The following is a 22,603-nucleotide window of genomic DNA, read 5'->3' as shown; positions in this document are numbered from 1 at the left end:
AATGGCGATGGTGTGCATGGTGAGAGAAGCACACTGTAGCCCTGCTGCTGGTAGATAGGTGCAGTAATGAGCAATCCAGCATTACTTTGTACACAGGGGGAGGGTGCCTTTCATTAAGTGAGATTAAATCACATCAAATGCATCAGCAGCATGTCCCCGAGCCAAAAGCCACCCCCACCCCATTCTGCTATAAAAATACACAAATGCATTTCAGAAAAGATTTGCTCTTTTTTTTGGTGGCAACTTGACAACCTGTTTTAACGTAGCGACTCAGATGTCACAGCGTGTGGGAACAACAGGACGTGGAGGGCGATGTTTTTGGACGTTGCCCTTTTTCCTGATTCCACACCCACCTCCTCTTCACCAGCTCGCGACATGTTCTGAAGCAGTGCTGCTTTGCACCCGTCGTGCCTGATCAGCGGCGAGGATGGGTTGAATATGGCACAGCCGGATCCAGGGCGACAGCCCACAGCGGTGGTGGACAACATCTCAATTTGAGTAAAAAAAATGACATCAAGTCCAAAACAGAAACAGCCAAGCCTTCCCCTCTTCTCAACACAGATAGAAACAAGAGAATATCCAGTTGATAAATTAGATTTATTTTGATACAGTATGTTGTTGTACTCATTCCAAATGTTTCATAACTGAAATTAAATGGAAACAAAACTTTGTGTTGAGGAAAAACCCTACACGGCTAAAGCACCATGGTTCTGTATTGTTCTTAGTATGTACAACTACATAAACCTCCTTATTATTTTTGCTTACAGTTACACTGTACATAAATATCCCTCTGCGTTTCATAATGCAAATGTTCGTCTTCTCACCATGCATGAGTTTCTTTAACCTGAAGCACAGGCACTGAGTTTGTCCTAGTTTTTCAAAAGTAAAAATGAGATCCTGATGAACAACCCTTTTCATTTCCAATATTTCCATAGAAAAAGATGAACAGCTCATTTGACAAACACTTCAAGAATACATTCATTTAGAACATTAACCCATGCACATTACAGCAAAGATGTTTTTATAGTTAAGTCTTGACTGTTTTGTTTGTATGGTTATTTTTGTGATAGTATTCAGGATAGTCACTGCGTTTTTGTTGAACCTAAAAAGTTTGTGAGTGCGCCTACACAGTAGAAGTACCGTACAATGAAGGCACACAAGTTACTCGGTTGGTCTGACAAACATTGAGTGTGTATGTTTTTTTGTGCAACACTCAAGGACCACACCAGCGGCCTTGGATTAACTAACGTTAAAGAAAGCGAAAGTCCTCGTGTCAGCTCCGACTCCCAGTCGCAAAACTTGTCTTTGGCAAATGTAATCCACTGATAGTCTTACATTTTTACATTCTCATGTAAAAAAAAACAAAAAACAATCCTTTAAAATGAGGCTGTAAAATAACGTGTACTGTTCTTTAAAAAGGTGCTATGTGTAACATTTTAAACCACTATGTTGATGTAAACTTGTATAATCTGGTTATTAGTAGTAGCCATTTTCTGGCTGTATTATTAGGTTTAAGTTTCTTAAATGTAGGCATTTATTTGACATAAACTCTGTCACAAATGATATAGCTTCCTGTCCTCTGCCCCAGTCTCAGTCTCTGTAATGAAAAGAAAAAATGTCTGAACCAAGTTTTTCCTCTTGACACTTCTTACATTTCTGCCAAAAACAATCAAGAACACATCTGAACAATTCTGTACAATGGCGCAATAGGGCCATTGTAAAATAAAAAAATAAAAAATACATACACAGAGCAAGGGGATGTGTAATATTCAGAGAAAAACTATAATTCTAAATGATATAATTACCAGAAAGAAAAAAAAAATCACACATTTATGATAAAAATACTGGAGATTGTCTGAGTTTCAATTCACAAATTCACCCAAAATAATTTAAGAATCACCGTATCCCACCACAGACGCAGCTTGCCGTGTTCTATGCCTGCAGAAGTTGACTTACTCAAATAATAGGATTTAGCAATAAGGAAATACTTGAGATTTTAGCCCAGAATCACCATATTATCATGAGAACACGAAGAGACATTGTTGGGAGTTGGGAAGAAGAAAACAACACACTGGTTTGGATGAGCCATTAGCTTTTAAGCATCAGGAAATAAAACATGATGGATTAATGAAGAATGTCTCCGTGTTCCATACTGCAGAAAACTCTCACTATTTACTGTCTGTGCCGAGACAAGCTTGATCCAATATTTTAAAATCAAGCCATGACTTTACTTCTCTGGTTCATTTCTTTATTTTAATCTACATTTCTTGTACATTTGTGAACTTTTACCTAGGGCTGGGCGGCATACCGTTTCATACAAAATATCGTGAACTTTAATCCATATGATATTGATTTTCCATGTCCCGCAATACCGTAGAAAAAGAAGAAGGGCGCTCGAGCGGTGTGGCAGTGAAAGGAGTCACCTTTACTCTGAACAGAAGTTTGAAGGTCAATCATAAATCATAAAATAAGTATTTAAAAGCCCAGTTTCAGGGACTGGGGGATTTGTTTACATTAAACAGTGCTTTTGTTATGTGGTTTGCACAATAAAATGGTTAACATTTTGCAGTTGTTTCATGCATTCTGATTCCTTCACCACACCAGAATCATGAGGGTCAACACTGATCCGGTGTTTTTTGTGTGGCCAAAACGTATAAATGTAAATACATTTCCAATCATTGAAAAAGAAATAAATACTGTGATACCGTTATATGTTGGGAAAGTACCGTGATATGAGTTATTTGTGATACCGCCCAGCCCTACTTTTACTACTTTAACTCAGAGAATGTAAAAGTGTTTTTGTCTTAATTTGACTACATGAATCTCAGAGAATTTCAAAGTTCTTTTAACAAAATGTACAATATTCATTTAAAATATCTGATGTTTTTTGGCCAACAACCCCCCTTATATATCGTGATAAATCTGAGCAATGCAATAAAACATATTTGTTCTGTATGATTCTTTTAAACATGCTCCTCTTCTTCTTGACCATTGTTTGGTAATTTCACTATTAATAATGCTAATTTACAGTTACCATAGTGATGGTTAATGAAATGATACACATTGCACCTTAAACCTACATTCTCCTGTCTCTTACTCACTCATTCACTCATCACACACACTTACCATCCATTACTCAGTGCTGATTGCAGTTTGGCATGTGATAATTCTGCTTATTTCCTGTTTGAGAAGTGTAAAAAAAGCTCCTGTTTGCAGTGAATACGTCTGGCACGAGATTGTGACAGTAATAGACGATAAACTTAGAACAGCTCAGGCTCAGTCACAGTCTTTCCCTCTGACCTTTCTTTAAAGGGTAAGAAACATGAATGAAAATAAGAAAATAATCACTTTAACATATGATGTTTATCTTTTATATATATGTAAGATATTAAGAGGTGCGATTTCATTTGAGACAGTCATTCCTCTCAACTAAGACGAGTAAGTGTAAAGTCCCTTTTCTTTCGTCCAGCTTCTCACAGATACAGTTTGAAGAGTTTTACAGGCGTGTAACCAAAAACAAAAGGAGATCTAGGGAAAAGTACTTTTTAGCAAGTTACATTACAGCAGTTCCTCATAGAAGAGCAGGTATGCCTGAGAGTTGAGTACCCTTGACTCTGGTACCGTCTGAACGGTGGTATCGCTGATGTACACCCACTGGCCCTGAAAGCTGCTGCCGGCATCCCTAGCACCTGGAACACACACAAACACACACAGGGTCAATGTTGTAGGGCACAGAGAATCCTTTGAGAGTAAAGCAGCTATGTAACGATGAATTTAAAGGGGCCCTATTATGCTTTTTTGAGGTATTCCCTTTCCTGTAATGTGTTATTTAGGCTTTTGTGCATGAGGGAGTTCCTCTCATACACAACAGGGCCCGTGTACAGATCTCAGATCGTCTACTTGATGTATTTCCTAGAGTCATTCAGTTTTTGTTCTCCATATAACTGGATAGAGAACTCCCAGAAAACTGCAAATCTTACAGTTTTTGTTTCTTTGTTTAAGGCTGTAAACTTTTTCCCCCAACTTATAGCAAGGTAAGATTAAATGATAATATCCAACAAAAAAGAAAGACATAGCCATACTAGCATGAAACATTTTAAAGTTTCTCAATGCCAAAAGTTGTACGCAACCATGACAGCTAAATGCTGAAACTATTGAGGAATTAAATTACTTCCCTGGCTGCTGCTTGCTAGCACAAACAAAATCAGAAAAACAACTCAAAAACCTTGATAATGCTGAATGATATGTGTGCTGTATACTGCCAGCTTTAGTGTGTGCATCTTTGATTTTGCTTAGCTGGAAATGTGTTTCTGCAGAGTCTTCGTGCACAAACATTTACAGCTCAACTCATCGAGTGTGACCCTACCTTTAGTGATTCGAACATACAGCTCCGGAAAGAATTAAGAGACCACTCAACATTTTTCTTAAAGCAGCCATTCCAGTGTCTATTGAATTCCAACACAGAAACATTGTCAGTAGTTTACAGAATACAATAAAAAAAATCAAAAAAGTTGAACTCAAAGACATGTCTATAAATAATAAAACAAGAGAAAATGTTAATGGTGAAGTGGTCTCTTAATTTTTTCCGGGGCTGTAGAGTAAAAAATCTGCTAAAGAGATTGTTTTCATGCACCTGTTTGTGTCTGTCTGCAGATAATCTCACATACTACTGGACCCTTCAGCCAATTATCATTTGTGCTCGTTGAGGACGGAATGTTCAGGGAACCTGTCGCTGTTACCGTAATTTTTTTCCATCATTGACTGTACCGTAGATCATCATTTCATTTCTGGGTATCTCAGTCTTTCAGTCCGGCATTACGATGTAGATTTGTTGTTAGAAATTAAAAGCAGCAGTGTAGGGAACAAATGATAAGGAAACACATGTTCAGTAGTGGAGTGGAGTGGAGTGTAATGAAGGTGGACAAAATATGATGCAATTAAATTCAAAACCAAATTCAAATGCACGCTAAGTTAAAGGTGTTTAGGTTCCTTTACTTTAACTACATTTTTTACTACACTACAGTTTGGAAACCAATACTGTCTTCTAAATCCATCTCATCTTTAGTTACAGATTATTAGCTGATAATAAACCAAACAAACCGATACATAACCTGCACCGGCACTTTATTCTAATTAGTAAATAATAAATATTCAAATTTATACTACTCTGTTTCATTTGTGCACCATTTTTATTATATATATATATGTATATATACATATATATACATACATATACATATATATATACATATATATATATATACATACATATACATATATATATACATATATATATATATATATATATATATATATGTATATATACATATATATATATACATATATATATATATATATATATATATATATATATATATATACATATGAGATGCTGCGTGGTTGGAGGAGCTCGGGACCAAAGATGTTTTATTGCAATAACTAGACTGTAGCTACTGTGCGCATGATAATAAAACCCTTGAATCTAGTAAAACATAAACATTGATATAAAGTAACAGCTGAGAATATCCAACAACAGTATACAAAGTCATTCAATAAAGCTCCTTCTCTACAAGCTGTGAAGAACACAGTAAAGCTGCATTTGCGGGTCGGAAGGTCAACTTTAAATGAAGTCAAAGATTAAGATATTTTGACTTTGAGCGTAAGGCTCGGCAACACATTTGAGCGGTGCATGGCGCCTAGTTGGGCGGCACCACTGTCTCCATAGAAGCACAACTGCAACATCACTTGCTTCATTTAGATGATTCTGAAATGGGCCATTATGCTCAACAAATACTTTTGGTACTTTAAGTTTATTTTGATGCCAATACCGACCATAAACTGATATCATTATAAAACGGAGATGACTTGATCTTTATTTTGAAGCAATTTTTCATTAAAAGAAACATCTATTCATCTATTCTAGCCAGTTGGTGTTTATCCGTTGCATAAGCTCACTAAAGAAATGTGTGTATCATCACAAACTAATGGGTTCAATCACACCTTACATTAACCTGTTCGCAGCAAAGACTTGATTGAGTTTGTGAACTACCTTTCAGCACTAAAGTGTGAACCATGACACTCTCCTTGAGAAGAAAAGAAAACAACAAGGAAGTATAGAACACAAAAGCCTCTATTCATCCTGTACTTTGTACACCTTTGGTACCATGGAGGGAAACCGTTGCTGCAGAATACAACCGAGCGTAAACACACACAGACACAGAACATAGATAAAAGTTCTTGAAGGACGGAGCTCAAATGAGATAATCTCTAACCTGACAGGTTCCTGTGGTGCGCTTCCATTTTCCTCTGGGGAGCGCGCACCTTTACATAAGCAGTGTAGTGGCCCCCCCGCATTGATCCGCTGTGTTCCACAATCCCATACAAACTGTAGAGGACACGCTCACCGGCTGCCAGGCTCTAGTGAAGACGAAAGAGGAAGGTTAGCAAAAATAGGCAAGGGAGCTTTAAAAAATAAAGGAAATACACAGAGGGCTCCGGGGACAGTACCAACCAAGGACATTCAAATCAAACTGAACTGAATAAAGAGTTTTTATTATAAGTTTGATATCCATTCAATTTCGAGTCCACAGAATAGTTTTTAACCTTGCAGGACGCCGAGCAGAATGGAGCCAGGTCCAGGATCAGGGGGAAATCGACATGGCGGTTCACTTTTCTCAAGTTCATTCCCGCCTTCAAGTACAAAAAAAAACAGGTAAAGTAACACAGAGAACAACCCACCGTCACCAAGATACACACCGAGCGCTGCATACAATACAACATCTGGCTACCTGCTGGATTAAAGGGAGGGCAAGAAAAAGGCAGCGTGTGTGTTACCTGATGGAAGCGTTTAAGATGTAACGTGATGACAGGAGGCAGCGAGGATATGAGCATTTGCTTCCTAGCACTGGTGTAAATCTTCTCCATCTTCTTGTCTGAAGGCAACAAGAACAAATTGAAATTAAACAGGAATTGTGATTAATATAGTGATGGATCTTTGGAAAAAAGGATTTGAGAGAGTGAAATATAGAAAGGGTTCAATTACGGGGAAAAAAGTAAGATTCTTGACATTTCCTCATCTGACACTAGGATGCATATACTGTGATGTTTGGAAACAGACCAATATGGAACTGATTTCAGGTAAAGGTTCATCAGTTTTACTGGTTCACTGCTACACACACTGTTTGTTTGAAGGATTTGTATTGTCATGTTTGTGGGTTTTCAAAAAGAACACTTTAATCATTTAAAGGTCCCCTATTATGCAAAATGCACTTTTTGATGTCTTTTATACATAAATATGTGTCCTCGATGTGTAAGTAGAACAAAGTGTACAACCCTCTCTCTTTTCCTCCTTGCCCACATCTCTAAAAATGAGGGTACAAACGAGCTGATCCAGATTTGTCTTTCTTATGAGGTAATAAGGAAAATGTGGGCTAGCTTTACATTGAACTCCTGGCAACGTCCCACCCACGTGACACGTCCCAACCTCTCGTCCGCAATATACAGTCGGCGAGTTGAAACCACTCCCGCAGCTGTTTTGGAAGTAATATGGTCTGCGTTTACATTAGCAAGCATCACTAACACTCAGAGTTAACGAGGTACTGGAAAGAATATGTGTAAAGAAGCCGGATATAAAGGGGCCTGTCCTTGTGGTAAACCCCACGATAGAGAAATGTTTGAGGTCCATACTGTTTCAGAAAAAATGCTTGATGGTTTGGAACATAATATGGCGTTTAATCACGGCAGCGTTTAGTTTACTGCCGGTACAAAACTTTCTTCACAGAAGAAAGTTCATGACACTGCAACGGAGCCTGGCCAGCTTCAGCTCAGCTCAAATTTAAAGCGACAGTCACAGAATCAGCACTTCAGGAACAGGGCTGAAATAGAGGGGGATGAGGCATGCTACAATGGGTGATCTGTTTGGTATTTTGAGCAAAACTCTTCACAGACAAGTTTTGTATAGATATTGCCCTACAATATACTGTTCAAATATAGCATAATAGGAGACCTTTAAGATGATTTGTCGATATTGGCGTTCTACTCTAATAAAAATACAGTAATAAAAAAAGGGAATGAAACGGCACCCTGTGATTTATTTGCAGGTATGCGACATGTTTGCTCCTTAAATCTCTTTGTTGATGTAGTTTGATCGTTGGTCTTACCGGTGGAGCTGCTCTTGCGCAGCTGCTTGTGTCTGCGCTCGGTGCAGCTCTCGCACAGCAGCTTGTTGTTGCCCATCAGCAGCTCCACGGAGGTGAACTGGTGGAGGCAGGACTGGATGGAGCACTCTTTGGAGCTGGGCGTGTAACTCTGGGAAAGCGCCTGGAACGCCCCTTGGTGGTGCTGATGGTGGAGGTTAGAGTCCTCCTCTGGAGGGCAGTGTGTGGGGGGAGAGCAGTCCCCGGAGGTAAAGCCGAGGTTGACTTTGGACACGGCGGTAACGAGCTGCTCCACAGCGCTGCCCGGCTTTGTGGAGGAAGAAGGCGAGGGGGAGGTGGATGAGGCGGGCGTAGGGGATGGAGTGAGGGTGGAGGTGGACGACGGGGTGGACATGTGTCCGTGGCTGTGGCTGGTGGAGATGCGCGGGGCCCACTCGCTCTCTGAGGCCTCACTGTCAGCGTCGTTACTGCTGTCCTGAGGACCGGAGTCTCTCTCACTGCCGTCTGACAGGCTGCCGGCGGCCGCCATCTTGCAAACAGAGACCCCGCGGGCCGAGCCAGCAGCTACGCTCTCCTCCTCCGGCCGATCCAGACTGCAGCATGCTCCCTTCTCCTCCACAGAGCTTGAAGACCTCCTGCTCTGCTGCTTCTGGAGGAAAGAAGAAGGACAGATAAGTAAACTTCAGACCTGCAGTCTCAATTGAACATGTTGGTGTCGGCAGTAAAAGGATCTTGTTTCATATCAAAACCATTTTTGCCCAGCTCAGATTTGATTATAGAATTGATATTGCCAGATAAGGCATACAGAAGAGTATAGATAATTATTAGTATGAGATTATTACTGTAATACACTGTACATTTCAATAAAAAAATCGGGTTTTCATCATTGATATCTCACTACAACGATTACTAACACACCAATGTTTATATTGTAAAACTGTTTATATTCTTATATATTGTTGTTAAATTAAATAAAACATTTTGACTAAACTTTATGTGTTAAAGTAAAACCATTTTAAAATCTTTTTTTTACTTCCTATGTTTATATGAATTATTTTTCTATTTTATTTCATTCTAAAATTAAGCAACTGTGAAGCAAACCCAAATAAAAAAAGCATTTTGATTATGACAGCACATGATGCTTTTGTTTTATTGAGTGCTTTTGTTTTATTGAGTACTGAAATTGAATGAATACAATGTTGGCCCAGGCTTTGTGTCTACTATCAGTGTGCAAATAGAAACAAATTGACAAATCTGCCGGATAATTTCTGTATAAGAACCACAAAAATAAACGGTTCACTGAAGACAATCTCATTCTAAGCAGTGCTCAGACTTTACATACACCCCCCTACCTGTGCACCCAGCTTCTTGGTGTTTCTGTTGACAGAGTGCCCTGCAGACAGAACCTGTTCACTGTGAGTCACCTGGGCTTCCTGCTCCCGGCCAATCTTCCCCATTCTCCCGGGGTTGGATGGTTTTGACATCTGATGCGAAAGGTAATGACTCATCAGTTTTAAGGGGACCATAAACAACATCACATAACCCTTTCTGCTAAAAAACAATGCAGTTTGCATGCATCAAGAACATGCTAAACTATTCTTGGCATCTTTCAAATAACAGTAGAACCTCATTCTTATTTTTTCTTAATTTAATGTATAGTTTAGATTGTTTGGTATGAAGTCAAATAAGGTACTTATTTAAAAACCTTCAGTAGAAGGAAATTGGATCACCCCAATTTTGGAGAAACAAGCAGCTAAATATATGTTTGCCACCTTAAAAAAGGTACACTATATTTAGAATATCCACCACTTTATCCCCTTTAAAAAGCTTTCCAATCAAGGCCGTAAACCAAGAATTCCCGTGTGGAGTCTGTTGGCTTATAAGAGAAAACAGCTTTAGGTCCTTGTCATAAGGGCTTTTTGTTGGCAAGATAAAGGGATCAAATATTCTAACTATAGCACACACTTAGACAGACCATTTTTGGTGGCTTACATCGTTTGAAGCTTCCCTCCTCCGTAGCTTTACATTTCTTTACTCTTCTAACTATAAGTTCTAAAAAAACTGAGGACGTGCCGCCCATCATCAATGGCATTGACGATGGACAAGTACCTAATTCCACGCCACTTCAAAAAATCTGAACTATCACTTCAAATTAAGTCCTTTAACGTCAATTGCACTGAATTTCTCATGAATAATTGTAGCAGCTCACCCGTTCCTCTATGATGGGTAGAGATATGTCTATGAAAGCCTCCTTCACTGTGGAGATCTGAAACAGAAATCACATGTCACTGTCAGCACTTATACACTCACCAGCCACTATTAGGTACACCTTGCTAGTGCCAGGTTGGATCCCCTTTGGCCTTCAAAACTGCCTTAATTCTTTTTGGCGTAGACTCAACAAGTTTCTGGAAACATTCCTCAAAGATTTTGGTCCCTAGCATCACGCAGTTGCTGCAAATTTGTCAGCTGCACATCCATGATGCAAATCTCTCGTTCCACCACATCCCAAAGATGCTCTACAGGATTTAGATCTGGTGACTGTTGAGGCCATTTGTGTACAGTGAACTCATTGCCATGTTCAAGAAACCAGTTGGAGAGATTTGAGCTTTGTGTCATGGCGCATTATCCTGCTGGAAGTAGCCATCAGAAGATGTGTACACAGTGGTCATAAAGGGATATACATGGTCAGCAACTATACTCAGGTAGGCTGTTGCATTCAAACGATGCTCAATTGGTACCAACCCCCACACCATTATACCACCAGCAGCCTGAACCTTTGATACAGGGCAGGATGGTTCCATGTTTTCACATTGTTTACGCCAAATACTGACCCTAACGTCCGATTGTCACGGCAGAAATCGGGACTCATCTGACCGGGCAACATCTTTCCAGTTTTCTATTGTCCAATTTGGTGAGCCTGTGTGATTTGTAGCCTCAGTTTCAGGAGTGGCACCTGGTGTGGTGTTCTGCTGCTATATCCCATCTGCTTCAAGGTTCCACATGTTGTGCGTTCAGAGATTCTCTTCTGCGTACCCTGGTTGTATCGAGTGGTTATCTGAGTTACTGTGGCCTTTCCATCATGTTGAACCAGTCCGGCCTTTGTCCTCTGACCTCTTGCATCGACAAGGCATTTTCGCCAGGAGAACTGCCGCTCACTGGATATTTTCCCTTTTAAAAAGCACATTCTCTGTAAACGCTAGAGATGTTTGTGTGTGAAAATCCCAATAGATCAGCAGTTTCTGAAATACTCAGACCCGCCCGTCTGGCACCAACAACGATGCCAACCCAATCACCTTTCTTCCCGATTCTGATGCTCTGTTTGAACTTCACTACATCCTCTTAACCATGTCTACATGCCTAAATGTATTGAGTTGCTGCCATGTGATTGGCTGATAAGACATTCAACGAGCAGTTGAACAGGTTTACCTATTAAACTGGCCAATGAGCACCTTTTTGGAAAAGTCTAAATGATTGCCGTTTTTTTAACAGTAAACCTCTGCTGCTTTTAGAGACTGTTTTTGCTTTTTCCTCCCCAGCCCCACACCTAGTGCTTTCTTCCTTCAAGGATGTTCGTTCATTTCAATGTGGTGTTTGCTTTGTTAACAACTCCGAGCTCCGTCATGTGATAGGTAACGCCTGCTGCGAACACTTGGTGTAAAAGCTGGTCCTTGAGGGGCTTTGCTTGTTTTGTTTTTCCTGTTGAGTTTATGTTGTCTCTCACATATTTTTCGGTGCATTCTGTGGGGGTATAAGAGTCAAACCCTAACCCTGAAAGTAACTAGCAAGAAAAGAAATAGAAACTTAATGTTGGTTAGCTTCACCTTGGGTCAGTGAAAAATATCTGTAAACGTATGATTTATGGAAGTATTGCTGGAAATTGTATGGCAGGGAATCTTGTCTAGGTGAGTCCTGCAGCTTTATGAAATGAGAATAGATGGGGAGTGTTTCCTAACAACCTTTATCTGGGTTACACAATGAGTGCATATAAACCCAACTCTACCAACCTTTGCATTACACATGTTTTATTGAGGGCATCGCATTGAGCTGCGCCTAATTGGTTCTACTCTATAGATCAGCAACATACACTTACATGCTCGCACTCTTCACACATGATCGTGTTTGTCAGCTCCCCTACAAAGATGCGGTCAACAAAGTTCATCTTCACGCCTTCCTTTCCGTACGCTAGTGGGAGAGAGAAACATCATTTTCATTACAAGAAATCAAGGAATCATTTTCTTTTTTTTGCTCATTCTTATAGCTCTAAAGAAAAGCTGAGGAATAATTGTATTAGCTCCATTGCAAAAAAACATACAGATGTAGATAGGGGATGGGTATACAGTAGTTCAGATTTTAACGGTACTACTACTCTTACCGATACTGCTTATCGATCCATCACTTTAACACTATTCTTATCGGTTATTTTTTAAGGGAAAACCAAACAAATTGGGTATGGAATTAACATCAGGTTTCTTTTTATGTAATTAAAATGAAATAGTCATTAACTTACAGCAAAAGAAACGGCAGTGTTTTCAACAAATCATTATAGACTAATGTTGCGATGATGGAAATGTAAATCAAATGAAATAAACAGTTATTTGTTGCAAAAGGAAGAAAAAAATGTGTGATTGTATAATTTATTTAACTCTGTGATTGCACGTTTCCACCCTTACACAGAACATATATTTCACTTGGGGCAACGAGCATTTCGCACATCAAGCTGTGTAAAGTGTAACCACGGTTTTGAACACTTCATTCCCCCTGCCATCATCACGAGCAGATCTCTGTGGTAGTGTGCTGCACTGGGCTCTTATGGATTAGAAAGAGCTGAAATGCATCAAAGATTAATTTTGTTATCTTGCAAATTAGAATAATTGTCTGTGAGGGTTTATTTAATGAAGACTACACTCTATGCCTTGGGAAAACTGAGCTGTACTTCCATTATCTGCCACAAGATGGGGATATTGATCTTGGCCTCACTGCAGTGTGTAAACTGTTGGCACCTTTAACTTGGCGTTTGGTCTCCTCATCTGCTGTCTTCTCTGTGGGATTGTTGAATGCTTTCAGAATTGCTGCTTTCACCCTCTGTACACAACAAACAAACACAAAATAACAGAACAATTCAGAATTAAAGTTATATTTCTAGATGCAAAATGAATAAATTAAAATCAAAATTCACTCCGGGGTGTTTGTCTTGCTCTCCATTACGTCCATTAGTGAAATATCAAAATGTAGCCCGCAGCTCAGTGTGACAGGTATACATTTTATAAGCATCGTTAGTGTAAAATAATTATTGTGACTGTCGAGAAACGTTAAATGTCTTAATTATCAGTGCGTGTTTGTGTGTGTCTATGAGCTGTTGGCTCTCATCGAAGGTGACGTGGTCAGTGAGTGTGTTGGTGATAGAGCTGTGAAGAGCCGCATAGCCGCAGTAAAGCACCAATCAATAGATAATTGGCCACGGTCTGTGTCTGTGGTCGAGACCAGTCGGGCCCCCATTGTCCCGGGACCCACGCACTGGACTGGCTATTTAGGTCAAAAGTCCTGTTAATCCTATCCGGGGCCAGCGTGCACCCCTCACAGTCAGCAGTCAAACCAGGCTGAGGCTCCCCTACTAATTAATTACCAGTAACCCCCTCACCCCCCCTCCCATAAAGTAACAGCGTGCACTGTCCCACACAGAATGGGCCGAGGGGAGGGGGGAGGTTAGAGAGGGTTTGCTGGTAGAAGGGTGCAGGGGTGGAAACTAAAACGAAGACAGGGCGAAGAAGGACAGTCCATGCCCTGAGAGAGAAATACCTACTGTCTCAGCTAATTGGTGATAATTGACTGGGGCCAAATTAGCATATTTAGATCTCTGATACTAATGGCCAATCAACACAAACACTTAGGGCCTCTAAATGTTGGCGACACCCTCTGCAAAAACTACCAGTCTCCCTCTGTGACACACACTCATGCAAGACGGTGTGTAAATATTTGACAGTGCTCAAAAATGTCACATGTGCCTTTTCAAAAGCTGAATAAGTTTAGAGCAATTACTGTTAGCTAAATAACTTTTTTTGTGTCATGTTGTCCTGTGTTTAAATATTAACAACATTTTTAAAATAAATGTGATCGTTTGTTGTAGTTTAATATTTGTGTTAATTAAAAAAAATCTTAATATATTGTCGGTTAAAATACTACTGTGGAAGTGCTTGGCAGTGTAGATGAGTTTCTGAGTGAATGAATAGAGTAGGCCGTACCCCCCCTCCCTCTTTACTGCCTTGATTGGATTGGGAGGCTGGCTGATGAGGTAGTGTGTGTGAGTGTGTGTGTGTGTGTGTGTGTGTGTGTGTGTGTGTGTGTGTGTGTGTGTGTGTGTGTGTGTGTGTGTGTGTGTGTGTGGGGTGGGGGCTGTGGGTAACCCTCGAGCACAATGGGACGACCCTTGAGCTCATTCAGCAGCTGTGGGTTTCCCAAGATCACACAATGATGCCGGTCGTGCCACTTGCAAGTCCCCTAAGTGGCACAACTGTCAGCGTTCACAAAATTGAATGGGAAGCAAGGGAGCCCGGCCCGCGGCCCCTCCTGGGTCTGGGGTCTGACCACTAAAACACACCCGCTAACTTTTCCTCCTTGGTTCACACAGCCACTGGTGGGGCCACAGGGGCCTGCTCAGCCCTGCAAAAGGGCTACTGTGGGGTCTTCTAATTGCCCTGTGAAGGGGTTTTGAGGGGGAGGGGGGGTTCACTGTACTTGCCAAAAACATGGCACCATAAGGTTAAAACACAAAACCTGGCAAGCCATGCCAAAAACAAAAGTCCGGGTTATGTGAAAGCCTCACAAACACACAGCTGCACGTCTGACACACTACACTACAATGGCTTTCAAAACAGAGAGTGTTTTTTTAAAGGGGCCCCATCATGCTCATTTTCAGTTTCATATTTGCATGTTGCCTGTGCCATATTTCCATGCTCTTATGTTCAAAAAGCTCATTATTTTCCTCATACTGCCTGTGTTGCAGCACCTCTTTTCAACCTCTGTCTGAAACCAGGCAGACAGAGGGTAAAACCCTAAAAAGCACAATAGGGCCCGTTTAATCAGATACATTGTTGATGTAGACCATACAACAATCCAGGCCAATAATTTGCTTAATCAATGACAAAAAAAAGGCAGCAGGCTGTGGCATGAAAGAGAAAAATGCTAACATCTAAATGCTATCATGGTTTAGCCTAGCATGCATCATGTAAACCATGTTCACCATCTCCTATTTGCATCCTAAAAAGTTACATATTTCTGATCAACACACACACACAGCTTATAAAGGATGATGAGTGTGTAGGAATTACAAACTAAAAAGCCAATTTGAAATGTTTTAAATACCTTGAATTGTTTTGTTAAAACCGGATTTAGAATGTACATAAGATGTCCTCACATTTCCTTCTGTCAAAATGCATCGGTAAAGATACCTCAAATACCTTTAGTACATTGAGTACTTTGTACAGATTTGAAGCAGCTTTCTGGAACAAAGAGTGAAACTTTAACGTTACAAAAGATCCCAGCCTAATACATGATGTACTTGAAAAACCTTGTGAGCTAGGCCTTTTACAGTTATTACACGGGCATTTGTGTGAATAGGTATAAGCTCACTTTAGTTTCCTCAACTCGTATGGAGTCCAGGAGGTAGTGCAGAAGTTCCTGGCTGTCTTGTTGTTGGTAGCCCTTGAAGCGCGGAGCCCTGGAGAAAACACACAAAAAAACCATATGTAAATCAAGAACAATAGAGAGATAGAACATTGAGAGTAGAACCGAAAAAGGAAGCAGCATAATTAAAAAATAGGGCTTTCTTTCAGAGCCCTCTCTCTCCACATGTTCCTCCAGAGATTCAAACCTGCTCTTTCCGCTTAGCATTCTCGGGTTTCTAAACAATCATGAGGTCTCTAATATTATAACAACAAATTCCCCTCATCCCTGCACGACTTCATCAACATGAAGAGGACATAATTAAGCACACCAAGGATAAAATAAAAAATCTATATTTTTGTCATTTCAAAAATATACTTAGGATAATATCATGTTCATAATGTAGTGCATTTTAAATAAAGAGAATTGTAAATAATTATACAATGAATAGCCAAGTCACCTTGGGTTATCCCAGAGGAATAAAAAGATCCATTACAAGGTTAAAGTACTCCAGAGAGAACAAAGATACTATTTATAATAATATTAATTCAAAGTAAAATACACCTTAACCATGCTGGCAGTAAAAGCATCGCATTGGCTTTTTGATTAGAATGGTAATGCAATTTTGTTAATTGGCTAAGCATCCTGGACATCAACGCACAGCGGTTAGAGGGGAGGCTCTCCTTGGCTCCGTCCCCTGGCCGTCCGCACTGAAGCAGATGTGAGGACAGATGCCAGGGGCAGATGGGCAGCCGGGGCTGCAGCCACGGCAACCTGTTGGGGCCGAGCCTGCCACATAACCACAGGACAGGTTGGTCCGACAGGCACAACACAGAAAGAGGTTTAACTCAAATGTTAAAGAGGTGGGTTTAGTCCTTTAAAAGTACTGTGGAGGTCCTCGATCGGTACTTAATGGACTATACCAGTGGCCCTGGACTTTATGGTGTAGTATTAATGCTTCTACTGATGCTTTAAAGAGGTAAACATATATTTTTTGTATTTTGGTTTTTAGAAAGTGGCACTATTCTAAGGCTGCACAATTAACAGAAATCATATCGCAATTGCAATTTGACTAGTGCAATATTAAAATTGTGGGAATCCCAATATTTGTTAAAGGCTAAATATCAAAATACCATTTCATTGTGGAGCTGCAGAAATATCCCTGTATACAAATGGCATTATGGAGACAAAAAAAAAGAGCTGGTTTGGTAGAGATCCGTTTATTAGAAAAAGGAAAAGCCACACCATAATGTTATGTTAATAAGAATTATGATTAATGTTGGAAAAATATCACTTGCAAGAAGATATTAAAAAGAGATGAATCCCTTAAATATCTGTCAAAATCCTAATTAGGTATTTTTTCCAATTTATGCAGGCCTATTCTGATAAAAATGTTGTAAAAGCTATGCACTAAAATCACTTTTGTGTGTTATTTTTTAATCATCCTATCCACATTGTGTTTTACAGCCATTCATTAACTCCATTCAAAGTTCTACTTATAAGAAAAATTCACTCAAAATGAATAATCCCTCTAAAGCAGGCTGACAAGTGGCCTTAGAATGGATGTCTGTGGTTGGGGGAGTGATGGCCAACCACCTGCCCTCGACACAGGTCATAACCAGGAGGTCTGGAAGGAGCCTAAAGCCACCCCCTCCTCTACTGTACATACAGTCACGATATCTGTCTCTGATGCCCTTTTTCGTGCAGACACATGGGCAAGTGTGGGTGGAGGGTTTGAGGTTAGTACAAAAGCACATATGTCATTTATTCGCCGGCCTTAAAACTCAACAGCATGTGAAGGAATGTTTCCCTCTGGTTCAGCTAGCTAGTGTCCCAGGAGAGAGACACACATAGGCAAATAAAGCAAAACAGGGAAGGAAATGAGTGAGACAGATAAGGAGTGTGAGACAGAAATGAAAAAAAAATGAAAAGGTTGGTTGGGATCAGTGGGAATGAGGAGGTCTGGAAGCTCATCCCAGTGGAGAGAAGCAGAAGGGCCCTGTAGCGCTGCTCTCAATCTGGCCAATGCAAACAGCTGCGGTGCTAACACAATTAATAGCCGGATGAGTTAGTACCAGACACAAGGCCACACACACACACACACACACACACACACACACACACACACACACACACACACACACACACACACACACACACACACACACACACACACACACACACACACACACACACACACACACACACACACACACACACACACACACACACACACACACACACAACACACACACACACACACACACACACACACACACACACACCAATTCCAATAGAGACCAACACCACTCTAGTTCAATAACACTGCTATGTGCAATAACTTCTTTGCTATTAAATATTGTCATGACTTTACTAATTCTATAAGTCACAAACTTTTTTATAATGCTTGTTTTCCTTTTTTTACAATGGATTGTTCATTTTGCTATTTTATTTGATTTCATTGACGATGTGCTAGCCTTTTTTTTTTTTTTTTTTTTAAAGGTCTCCTATTATGCTATATTTGAACAATATATTGTAGGGCAATATCTATACAAAAGATGTCTGTGAAGAGTTTTGCTCAAAACATCAAACGGATCACCCATTGCAGGATGCCTCATCCCCCTCTATTTCAGCCCTGTTCCTGAAGTGCTGATTCTGTGACTGTCGCTTTAAGTTAGAGCTGATCTGAAGCTGGCCACGCCCCTTTGGAGCATCATGCAGCTCTCTGTCTGAAGAGAGAAGTTTCTAACGGAGAAACTCAGCTAAACGCTGCCGTGATTAAACCCCATATTATGTTCCAAACCACATCCAGCATTATTTCTGAAACACTTCTCAGTGTTTACTAGTAGAACAGAGACATTATATGTATTATATACACAACAACTCTAAGTTCCTCCTGCAGACATCCTGCTGAACACACAGACACAGAGGTGCTGCGGAGGGGATTCAGCTCGCGACTGTATATTGTGGACGATAGGTTGAGACGTGTCATGTGGGCGGGACGTTGCCAGGAGTTCAATGTAAAGCCAGCCCACATTTCCGATATGACATCATATCGAAAGCAAATCTGGATCAGCTCGTTTGTACCCCCATGTGGGTTAGGAGGAGAAGAGAGAGGGTTGTATTTTCTGACACTTCGTGAGTCTCCTTACACACCGGGGACACATGTTTATGTATAAAAGACATCAAAAAGTGCATTTTGCGTAATAGGGGACCTTCAAGCTACACTGTGCAACATATACATCTTATGATCTTGTATTTCATATTTAAGGGGATTTAATGTATATGATAAGCCTTTTGGTTCTGCCTGCATATTTTTACTGTCCTGCTGTAAATATGCTTCCTTTATTCAAACTTTTGGACAAATATGTGCCACCTTTGTCTGTCTTTGATAAAAATTGAAGGTTTTAAAAATTCAGAAAAATCTTTACCAGCCTTGGAGATGATTCACGGTCAGCTTCTTTGTAAACAAAGTATTTCTCAACGTGTGCTCACATGCACAGAGTTTTTCTGTTTTGTACATAAAAGCAATCAACATCCTCCTTTCTTCAGATTCCGTAACAGTCACCGGTAGACCAGAGTGAATGGATTCTCATCATCGGATTGTAAAGTTAGAATCCAGAGAATGTGCTTCTCGGCTCATACACAAACCAACATTTGTATTACTTTTTTAACCATCTGTGAATATCTTCCTCTTTTTTCTCCCATCCTGAATGGGGTGTACCTCCTGATCAGACCAGTATGCCAGCCCTGCCTCTTTGTTTGTGTCCCACAAGAATGTAGATGTGTGTGTGAGTGTGTCCTGGATGCCAGAGCACTAGATGGAATCTATTGTGCTATTTCTTTTAGGGGTGCAGGACTTCTTCTAAAAGTATTATGAACAACATTGTGGGTATGCTGGCATTTTCACACAACACATGGATGGAGCAGAGAGCTGGAATACTTTCATTTTCTACAAGAAAGTGTCCAGTGGCCGTGCTGAAGATGAATCAGTCCTTGAAAGATGCAGGTGTAGATGAATGCCTGTGTGGACTTTTTGTCCAGCTTATACATTAGATATGCATAGAGCTCGCATCTCGATAAATAGTCAGGCTGTATGAAAACCGCCGTCCCTGACCTCAGACTCCAGGTGCCCAGGAGGAAGTAGATAAATATTGAAATCAAACGTTACTTCTCCCAGTTTTACACCACTGATAAGCCTAGCAGAAGCCTGCCCTGAGTACAAGCTGGGACCCTCTCTGGCACCAGATACAGTGTGTGGTGCTGACCGTCAAACCCAGGGAGCTTGGCACTGCTCCGAGCCCAGACCAGAGCTCTTTCCCTTGGCAGGAGGAACATGCATGCTGTTGGGTACTCAGCTGGTTGAGGTCAAATGTGAACACAAGCGTAGAATCCATTCACTGTATATATGAGGTGGAAACACATAAACACGAACCAGGGCTCAATAGGGCTCCAGTGCTGCACATAAACACTCAAACCCGCCCTCTTTTCGGAGCCAGAAATCCTTATTAACTTGCCTGTCAACACCGACACACTGAGAAAGACAGAGAAAGAGAAATGATAAAGTGCTCTCGGCCCCCACAGGGCCAAGGGCAGACCCAAACCTCTCAGAATGACAAGAGCTTGCGGTGAAGACGATGGCGGTATATTCAGAGTGTAGCCGTTACAGACGTCAGAAGTGGAGCAATGTGTTCCTTGTCAACAGGAGCTGTTCTTGACTCTTTCCTTTTCAGCTCAAAGCTTTGGACGGGGCTGAATGTAGAGGAGTCGCTGTGTGGAGGAATCCATTAGAGAAGCGTTTCAGATCAAGCAGGCTTTGTGGATGTTAAAAAAATAGCATACAAGTGAATTAGGCCTTGAAAGTGCAATACTTCTTCCAAGTAAATCAGAAACCGCAGCTGAAATCATGATGGCCATCATTCGATAAATATAACTTTACCTTAAAATGCCAAAAGAGGCAAGATTGCAATGTATCTATCGCAAGTGATAATTAACTGCAATTTGTGGATCCTTTAATCTTAAAGGTCCCCTATTATGCAAAATGCACTTATTGATGCCTTTATACATAAATACTGTACGTGTCCCCGGTGTGTCGAAGACTCATAAAGTGTCCGAAAATACAACCCTCTCTCTTCTCCTCCTTACCCACATCTCTAAAAACGGGGGTACAAACGAGCTGATCCAGATTTGCTTTGGTTATGACATCATATCGCAAATGTGGGCTGGCTTTACATTGAACTCCTGGCAACGTCTAGCCCATGGGACACGTCCCAACATATCGTCCCCCTTATACAGTCAGCGAGCTGAATCCCCTCTGCGGCACCTCTGTGTGTGTGTGTGTGTGTGTGTTCAGCAGGATGTCTGCAGGAGGGACTTAAGAGTTGTTGTGTGTATAATGTCACTGTTTTAGTCGTAAACACTGAGAATGCTTGATGTGGTTTGGAACATAATATGGGGTTTAATCTCTGTTAGACACTTCTCTCTTCAGACAGAGAGCTGCATGACGCTCCAAAGGGGCGTGGCCAGCTTCAGGTCCACTCTAACTTAAAGCGACAGTCACAGAATCAGCACTTCAGGAACAGGGCTGAAATAGAGGGCGATGAGTCATGCTGCAATGGGTGATCTGTTTGGTATTTTGAGCAAAACACTTCACAGACAAGTTTTGTATAGATATTGCCCTACAATATATTGTTCAAATATAGCATAATAGGAGACCTTTAAACAATGTGCCTTTGCATAGCTCCTACAGTAACACTGCTTCACAGGCTGACCGAATCAAAACAAAATGCATCTTTTTCGCTAAGAGTCGTACGAAAAGTAGACAGCTCCTTCTTTCTCTTTGTATAAATATGTGTAAATGATCTGCTGTGTCAGTCAAAATTCTAATCCTAAAGATAATAAAGGGGCCCCATCATGCTCACATAAGTATTGTGTGCCTCTACTGTGACATGTCTCCATGCTTTATTGTTCAAAAAGCTCTTTATCTTTCTCATACTGCCTGTGCTGCAGCACCTCTTTTCACCCTCTGTCTGAAACCAGAGCGCAGTCTGCTCTGATTGGTTAGCTGGCCGGCTCTGTTGTGATTGGTCAATAGCTTAGAGATGTCCTACCCATTAGCCATAATGCATATTTGTTTGTTTGAGTGCTAGTCAATGAAGCGCAAGTATTACATAATGAGGTCACAATGTCACGGAAGTAAATAAAGGAGTCCAATTGAGGGATTTCAGTCAGTGGGGGAGTGTTTGGGAGAGATACTCCCGCTGGAGGGTACTTCGGGGTATTATTCTTTGAAGACTATTTACATGCACAAAAACCTTTACACACATTTACACACTAAAGGAAAGGGAAGCCGCCAAAAAGCGGAATAGGGCCTCTATAACAAAATGATATCATATGGCAAATCCCCACAACCTGAGAACTAGCACCAGAGAATAACTGTTATCTATAAATATAGTAAATCCAAGTTTGCAAAGCCAAGAAATACCAGACACTGTTAATATTGATTTCTTGGTATTTCCGAATCAACGCTTTTTGTTTTGGTGGTCAACTACTTTTTTTTTAATTAAATTGTTACCTGCTGGTATCTTTAAATCACTCTTGGAGCTCAGCTAACTTTTTAACGTTACTGAATGTGAAGCTATTCTCAGCTGTCACTCACAACAAAGCCAGCACTTTTAAATGAATGATAAAAGATGCCAAGGGAATTTGAATACCCAATATAAGCACAGCTCCTGTGAAGGTAATAAGATTTAGGTAAATAAAAAATGTTGTGTGATTCTTTTAAAGAA

The 22,603-nt window shown here is 40.6% G+C and overlaps 1 protein-coding gene across 2 annotated transcripts in view; it reads right to left on the bottom strand.

The window, feature by feature from the left end:
• Nucleotides 1-578: 578 nt before the first annotated feature.
• Nucleotides 579-22,603, bottom strand: part of usp45 (ubiquitin specific peptidase 45) — a 39,674-nt gene continuing 17,649 nt past the window's right edge. Inside the window, exons 9-18 of one of the 2 annotated variants that reach the window (XM_063879395.1) lie at nucleotides 15,783-15,870; nucleotides 13,157-13,238; nucleotides 12,247-12,338; nucleotides 10,366-10,422; nucleotides 9,509-9,640; nucleotides 8,160-8,805; nucleotides 6,835-6,932; nucleotides 6,604-6,690; nucleotides 6,273-6,417; nucleotides 579-3,689 (exon numbers count right to left, since the gene is read on the bottom strand). In XM_063879395.1, the coding sequence (XP_063735465.1) occupies nucleotides 3,559-3,689; nucleotides 6,273-6,417; nucleotides 6,604-6,690; nucleotides 6,835-6,932; nucleotides 8,160-8,805; nucleotides 9,509-9,640; nucleotides 10,366-10,422; nucleotides 12,247-12,338; nucleotides 13,157-13,238; nucleotides 15,783-15,870 (1,558 nt within the window). In that variant the 3' untranslated portion in view covers nucleotides 579-3,558. The remainder of the gene's footprint in view (nucleotides 3,690-6,272; nucleotides 6,418-6,603; nucleotides 6,691-6,834; nucleotides 6,933-8,159; nucleotides 8,806-9,508; nucleotides 9,641-10,365; nucleotides 10,423-12,246; nucleotides 12,339-13,156; nucleotides 13,239-15,782; nucleotides 15,871-22,603) is intronic. The other variant, XM_063879396.1, reaches the window with a different exon arrangement.

This window comes from Eleginops maclovinus, chromosome 3 (genome assembly GCF_036324505.1).
Source record: "Eleginops maclovinus isolate JMC-PN-2008 ecotype Puerto Natales chromosome 3, JC_Emac_rtc_rv5, whole genome shotgun sequence".
NCBI classification, from domain to species: domain Eukaryota; kingdom Metazoa; phylum Chordata; class Actinopteri; order Perciformes; family Eleginopidae; genus Eleginops; species Eleginops maclovinus.
Note: the sequence above shows the minus strand (reverse complement) of the source record. Positions and strands in the feature narration are given on the sequence as shown.